Source organism: Sus scrofa, chromosome 5 (assembly GCF_000003025.6).
Source record: "Sus scrofa isolate TJ Tabasco breed Duroc chromosome 5, Sscrofa11.1, whole genome shotgun sequence".
In the NCBI taxonomy this organism is placed as follows: Eukaryota; Metazoa; Chordata; class Mammalia; order Artiodactyla; family Suidae; genus Sus; species Sus scrofa.
The window spans coordinates 88,272,302-88,280,334 of NC_010447.5; the positions used below are offsets into that span (position 1 = coordinate 88,272,302).

The following is an 8,033-nucleotide window of genomic DNA, read 5'->3' on the forward strand; positions in this document are numbered from 1 at the left end:
GATTATCAACACTTGAATGTTTACATGTATTTTGCTAGATGTCATTAAAAGGCAAAATAAGACCTGAGGATTGTTTTATTAATGGGTTAAATTTCCAAGTATCTCATTAGAGTTTCCAGCAAATAGAAAAATGGGTCTCTTATCTTTCTACCAGTTTCTAGTTTTCACATGTAATAAAATAACAGTAAAGCTCAATTTTAGAATACGAAAAATTCCTTGTTCTCTTAGGCTGTATATATTTTCATTTTTGGTATGTTTCTGTTACTATGCATATAATAAAATTATCTGAAGAAACCTGCTTCTTATGCTCAGTGATATCAGTAAGATAATTAAATCTTTTTTGTATTCTTTCTTCTAATGAATGTTTCAGAAAAGTTAATAACCTGTATTACCATTTTTATCACAACCTGTTTGCCACCTTCATTTTCCTTAAAATTGAAGGAACATAGGTTTGACAATAGAATTAAAATGTAATTGTGTTTTATTAAGTATTCTCTCTATTTTCTATTTACTACTTTTTAAATTGTCTTCAATCAGGGTAGTACTTTTCAAATTTTAAAATGTTTCTTGTGTGTTCCCATTGCGGCTCAACAGGTTAAGTACCTGACATAGTGTCTGTGAGGATGTGGGTTCCATCCCTGGCCTTGCTTAATGGGTTAAGGATCTGGCATTGCTGTAACCTGCAGTGTAGGTCACAGGTTCAGCTAGGATCTGGCATGACTGTGGCTGTGGTATAGGCCAGCAGCTGCAGCTCCGATTCAACCCTTAGCCTGGGAACTTCCATATGCTGCACGCACAGCCCTAAAAAGCAAAAAACGCTTATCTGAGTGGAGTCATTTCATTTTTTTGTACCTGTTGAAAGCAAAATGATCATAGCTCTTCTACCACTTTTGGAAAAGAAAAGGGTGCTTATTTTATTAGAATCCAGTGGTCTCATTTTTTATTAGATGTTAACATAGTACATGAGATCAAATAGTTTTAAGGGTTTAAAGTATAACGCCTGGTATTTAGTGGGTGGGCTACTAAATATAATATTTATGGAATGAAAGAGCTGCACATATGTTGGGGCTTCTTTTTTGATTGAGCTCTTCTTCCTACTCCCTTTCATCGCCACTGTTGGTGCTTTATTAAATGAGTATTCAGAACTAAAGTAACAGTATATTCCTTAATGTTTCAGATCATCCAGGCCTAGAAAACATGGAACAGATTGAGAAATTTCAGGAAAAAGCTTATGTTGAATTCCAAGATTATATAACCAAAACGTATCCAGATGACACCTACAGGTATCTAGAAGTTAAATACTATTTAATTAAATTAATCTAAAAAGTTTTATGAAATTGTTTCATTATTTTCCATTCCAAGAGTAATGGAATTTAGTCATTTTGACCTTTGAAATAGTTCATGCTATTAAAAGTGGCAGTGCGTTGTTACAAGTGCTTTCCATGTAACAGTTTGCATAGGAAGACTTGCTTGTTCAGAGTCACACAGTAAACAGCAGAGACAGGTAATCTGACTCTCACACCCAAACTCTTTTTTTAGAGGAAATACTGGATTTTATTAGTTAAAGGAATGAAAATGAATGAATAAATAACACTATTAGACTATTTCATAATTAATTTTGAAATTTGGCTTGTAATATTTCTAATAAGGTTCTTCTTACCAATGTCCTTTCAGAAAAAAAAAATCACTTTTTTAATAAGTTGAACCGAAGTTTTGAATAAGCATTTGACTATCAGAACCTTAGTACCTGGGTTTGACGCCTGAACCTGCCACTTACTAGCTGTATGACCTTGGGCATGTTATTTAACTTCTATTTCAGTTTCTTTACCTGCAAAATGGAGATAATAGTAGTATCTACCTTTTATAGTGAGTATAAGGATTAAATCAAATAATATATTCAAATAGGTTAGAGCCATGTCTGTTACATAGTAAAGGCTATATGATTATCTTTTCTAATATTATTAATTTAACATACTTGAAGTTAGTAAAAGAATATTTTACATATAACTTTTTACATGTATTAAATAATAGGTTTATAAACCGGTTCCATCATGAAAAACAGCCTTAGTTTATCTAACCAGTTTTCCTCCCCTGCTTCCTACCAATTCAGTGGATACAGCTCAGCTGGTGGGAACAAACAGGAAATGAGTAATTTGAGCAGTAGAGTGAGTACATTGCTACAGACAGATGACTTAATTCTGGGGTTGCTGGTTTCATTTGCTCTCAAGTGCTAGAGTATAAAACCTTAGAACAGAGGAAGGATAAATGTGCCACAAAGGCTTTTGGAAAGGTGATTCTTTTGGTGTTGGTTATGTTACGATTTTTTTCCATTTTTTAAAGTTGCAGAAGTTGTTTTATAGCTCATTATACAGACAAATAGAGCATTTATAGTTTTCTCTCCTTTTTGACACACGGCTGTTTGCTGACCTCTTTTGTATTAGGTTCCAGGTGCTTTGATCTCTGGAGCTCTTTCTTAGTTTCTCACGTTCCAATTTATTTTAAAATAATAAATTATCTTTAGATAGCAGTTTGCACACAGGGCATTGTCCTGCCTTCAAGAACATGACTAGCACAGAAACTGGCCGGAATGCTTTTGTTGATTGTCACAACACGAGGTATGGTGAAAAAGATGAGGTATAGTGGCTTACACACATTCACATAGCTAGGGCATAATTGAATCAGGATTTGAACCTAAATAGTCTTTTTTTTTTCTTTTTTCTTTTTTTTTTTTTTTTTTTTGTCCTTTTAGGGCCACACCCACAGCATGTGGAAGTTACCAGGCTGGGGGTCAAATCTGAGCTGCAGCTGCAGCTGCTGGCCACAGCCACAGCAACACCTGATCCGAGTCATATCTATGACCTACACCACCGCTCACGGCAACCCACTGAGCGAGGCCAGGGATCGAACCTGCATTCTCATGGATACTAGTCATGTTCATTAACCACTGAGCCACAGTAGGAACTCCAAACCTAAAGTCTTGATTCCATAACCTGTCCTCTTCCCAGTAATAACAACTGTTGCCTGTTACTGTTCTCTGTACTTTTTTGCAAAGCAAAATCGAGAAAACTTACCATTAAGCCTCATGTATCATGATAACACAAAACATTGTTATTCTTACAACCTCAAATGAGTTCCTCAGCCATTAAATTTATAAAATGATCCATGGTTTAGTTCCACAGTTCATACAACCACGTGGAAGTAGCACAGCATAGAAATTAACATGGTTTTCCAGGAGTTCCCTTGTGGCTCAGCAGGTTAAAGATCTGGCGTCACTGCTGCAGCTAGGGTTGCTGCTATGGTGTGGGTTTGATCCTGGCCCAGAAACCTTCACATGCAGTGGATGCAGCCAAAAAGGAAAACAAAAACAAAGAGCAAGGCTTTCCAGTGAGGTCTCTCAGACTGCATTTATATCCAGGTATTTGTCAATGCACTTTAAGGCTTGAGAATACTGCACTCACAGCATATGGAAGTTCTCGGGCTAGGGGTCAAATCAGAGCTACAGCTGCTGGCCTACACCACAGCCACAGCAATGCTGGATCTGAGCCGCATCTTCAACCTGCACCATAGCTCACAGCAACGCCAGATCTTAACCCACTGAGCGAGGCCAGGGATTGAACCTACATCTTCATGGATCCTAGTCGGGTTCCATGAGCCACGAAGGGAACTCCCTAGAATACTGAAGATAAGTTTTGAAAACTAGATCTTTATTAAATTAGGCTGCAAACAATGTATTTATACAAGAAATTCCTTGTATCTTTCTACAAAGTCACTCTGATTTACAGTCTTGCTCCCCCTTCTCTCTCTTCTCCTCTGAGGTTGTCCAGACTGCTGCTCAGGTTGCCAGCTTTGAGACTGATGAACGCTACCATCACCGAAGAACTGTTTTTCAAAGGCCTCATTGGCAATGTGCGCATTGACAGTGTCATCCCACACATTTTAAAAATGGAACCTGCAGATTATAACTCACAAATCATTGGTCACAGCATTTGAACACTGAAATCTCAGTTTAAACCGCTTGTTCTTTTCCAGAACACACGAAGACACCAAATTGAATTCATTGCTTCCAGGGCATCCGGACATTTTTACTTTAAAGAGTAACCAAAAACCAAGATATTTTTATTGTAACTTCCTTAAGAAGCATTTTTGAAGTGACTGGGCAAGTAGTGGAATTGGAATTTCCTTTCCTGTCTTATTTAAGTGAATTAAAAATACTATGAATTTATTCTTGGTTAAGATGACACCTAAAGCTGTCCCCTCTTGACTAAGATTTCTCATTATATTTTATTTTATAAAACAAATAAATAAGTGTCTCTTTTTTTTCCCCCCAAAATTGTGTTCTATTCATGTTTGACTTCATTATGAACTACTGCAATTGTCAGAAATCCCTAAGGAGGAATTTTCTTGCATTTTACTCTTCTTTAATATAATCTGTTTTAGTTACCTGTCAAAAGAAGATTATTTTATGCTCAGTGGTATAATGATAACATATTAGAATTATAGGAAAATAATAATTGAATTTAAGTGTTTTTTTTTTTTTTTTTGTCTTTTGTAAATAGGTATTATGGCACCCTTAGCGTATATCACTCTCATTGCTGGCAATGAGATGTAGGCCATTCATGATCTTAAGAACTGATCTTTTTAGTGTTGTATATTATTAGTTACAAGCACTTTTTATTTATGTATGTAGCAGAAAATTGTTTTTGAGAATAAGAGATAACATTTTAATATTTTTGGTTTACTGTGTTATAAAAATAGTAGAGACTGATTGGGCCCCAAATGTTTTGATATTTCAAAATGGAGATTAAGATTATTGCTCTTCCATTCCACAAAAACATCTGACATCTCTCCCTCTTTTCTGACCTGCATTATGGCTTCCTGACCCTTCCATGGGTTTCAGCCAATTTCTTTTAGGTCATTAGAAATACCTAATTTGTTGAATAATGGATTTATCATAGCCTCTCTCTGCTTTCAGGGTGAGGTAGACAGTTATTTTAAAGCAGTTGATAATTTTTTGCAAGTTCAGCTTCTTAAAATATAAAGGAATATGCACTGATATTTCACTGTATAAGGGGAAGGGCTATTTTACCAATAGCTGGAAGAGCTGCCTTGTTGTTATCACAACAAAAGCATTTTAGACTCCTGGGATGTCTTCCACAGTAATGTTTCCTTAGTAAAACTTGATACTGTTGCATTATTTCTTTGCTTTAATTTCATGATGGATTATTTTGGTATGTCTGTTAATTGAAAAAAACAAATGTGGAGATTTTACTGCACCCAGAGTACATTTTTTATAAACATTTTTGCAATAGAAGAGAAGCAGAATTTAGGGAAAATGTATGGATTTTACTAATTGCTACTTTATAGTAAATTAGGAGTTTTGAAGTATCAATTTACAGTCTCTACTGACTTATTAAGGGAAACTTTTTTTCCCTATTTAAAACATGATTTTTGTCAACAAGTTTATTTATATTTACCAGCTGGTAAAACTACATTTAGTACAAAGTAATTAAATAGAAAAATGAGTACGTTTATACCTTTATCAATCCAGTGAAGTAAACCAAGCATTCAAGAAAAAATTATTTTAATTAATATACTAACAGTTAATTAAGATACATGTTTCAGGTATTTTTTCCTCTTTAAATTTATAGTTATATTTGGAAGTGTTTTTAAAACTATTATTAAAATGTGACCTGCATTACAAATTTCCGTTTCCTGCCAGCATATTTTATTTTAGAGTCCTATTTGTTCAGTGTTTATTTGTCCCATTGTTAAGAAATCTCTAATAAAATTTATTAAAGTACTTTCAGGAAGGGAAAAACATGAATAACATTTCCATATCCCAATATTTTAGGATTATTTACAGTTCAGTTTGAAACTTCCAACTAAATATTGCAGACTTACTTTCTTTTTCTCCTGAAATCTCCGTAAATTGTCATCATACAATGACAAATGACAATGATAAAGAGAGTTGAATAAATTGTTGGAAAACAAATAGAGAAAGACTGACTCAGCTGAGCTAGAACCAGGGAAGCTCTAACCTGAGTGACTACAATAGGCAGTGCAGCGAGAAGGAAGCCAGTGAACCTGGGAGTGTCCAGATGTGATGTTCCCTACCTGGAAGAACCATGTGCCCACATGCAGAGATGGGCATATGAGAGGATTGCGGGCCAGTTTCTTTACACAATCATGGAACTATCTTTCTCTACCCTTACTTAAATCAAGTTATCACTTTCTGTCTTTCCACTTTTTCAGACTGGAGGCCAGAGGTTAATAATCTTGAGAGTCAGAACCAGATCGTAGGATTTATAGGATACCAGCGATAACAGAAGGCTTTAATTAAGATATAGGGTTGAAATTAAAGATTAAGTGAAAATCTGCAATCTGAATGTGGGCTCCCTAAGCTTGTTCCCAGAATGTTGTCCATTGGATAGAGGCTTCTCTGTCAGAATTCTTTTCTTTGAAGATATTAATTGTCCCCAGAGTAAAGATCTTCAGATACTCACTTTGGGTTGTGACTTTTTGCTGTTTTATCACTCTTCAGTGAATCTCAGTATTTCATGTCATATGTGTATACATGGGGTTTCCACTCAGCTCACTAGTGCTAACGATTAAATATGAACATAGAGCTCGAATCAGAAATTTGAGGAAAAGTTCTAATATGTAAGAGCGCGGATGGAATCTGATGGGTGTGGGTAGATATAATGCAGTGATTGGACTCCCAAATATTTTCATTTTATATAAAAAATTTTATTATAGTTGATTTCATAATGCTCTGTCGATCTCTGCTGTACAGCAAAGTTTATATATATATATGTATATATATATACACACAAACACATTCTTTTTCTCACATTCTCCTCCATCATGTTCCATCACAAGTGACTCGATAGAGTTCCCTGTGCTATACAGCAGGATCTCATTGCTTATCCACTGCAAATGCAATAGTTTGCATCTACTAACCTCAAACTCCCAGTCCATCCCTCTCCTTCCTCCTCCCCCTTGGCAACCACAAGTCTGTTCTCCATGTCCGTGAGTTTGTTTCTTTTCTGTAGATAGGATCATCTGTGCCATATATTAGATTCCAGATATAAGTGATGTCATGTGGTATTTGTCTTTCTCTTTCTGACTTACTTCACTTAGTATGAGAGTCTAGTTCTATTCATGCTGCTACAAATGGCATTATTCTGTTCTTTTTTATGGCCAAGTAGTATTCCATTGTGTATATGTACTACATCTTCTTAATCCATTCATCTGTCAATGGACATTTAGGTTGTTTCCATGTTTTGGCTATTGTTAGTAGTGCTGCAGTGAACATAGGAGTGCATGTGTCTTTTTCAATGAACGTTTTGTCTGGATGTATGCTCAGAAGTAGGATTGCTGGATAATATGGTAGTTCTATATTTGGTTTAGTGGTGAAAGTGGGCATCCTCATCTTGTTCCAGATTTTAGCGGGAAGGCTTTCAGCTTTTCTCCTTTAAGTATTATATTGCCTGTTGGTTTGTCATAAATGGTTTTTATATGTTAAGGTATGTTCCCTCTGTACCCACTTTGGTAAGAGTTTTTATAATGAATGGATGTTGGATTTTGTCACATGCTTTTTCTGATCATGTGGTTTTTGACTTTTCTTTTGTTAATGTGCTTTGAGACGTTGATTGATTTGTATACATTGACCCATCTTTGTGAACTTGGGATGAATCCCACTTGGTTATAGTGTATGATCTTTTTTATATGTTGTTGGATTTAATTGGCTAAAGTTTTGTCGAGAATTTTTGCATCTATATTCATCAAAAAAGTTGTAAACCAATAGAGGAAGAAGGCAGTTGAACCAATGATATCTTTATCCCTGGGAATATACAAGTCATTAAAAATAGAGAAATATAAAATATTTACGGATACAATTGAAATGGTGATGTATTGAAATTTTTTAAAAGGATTAAAAAATAGGAAAGGGAGTTCCCGTCGTGGCGCAGTGGTTAACGAATCCGACTGGGAACCATGAGGTCGCGGGTTCGATCCCTGCCCTTGCTCAGTGG

General features: G+C 35.5%; 1 protein-coding gene across 3 annotated transcripts in view; it reads left to right on the forward strand.

Annotated features, from left to right (window-relative positions):
* The window catches only part of NR2C1 (nuclear receptor subfamily 2 group C member 1), a 47,624-nt gene extending 41,122 nt beyond the window's left edge, over positions 1-6,502 (forward strand). For 2 of the 3 annotated variants that reach the window (XM_003126708.4, XM_005664253.3), the window contains exons 13-14: positions 1,178-1,283; positions 3,816-6,502. In XM_003126708.4, the coding sequence (XP_003126756.1) occupies positions 1,178-1,283; positions 3,816-3,990 (281 nt within the window). In that variant the 3' untranslated portion in view covers positions 3,991-6,502. The remainder of the gene's footprint in view (positions 1-1,177; positions 1,284-3,815) is intronic. The other variant, XM_005664254.3, reaches the window with a different exon arrangement.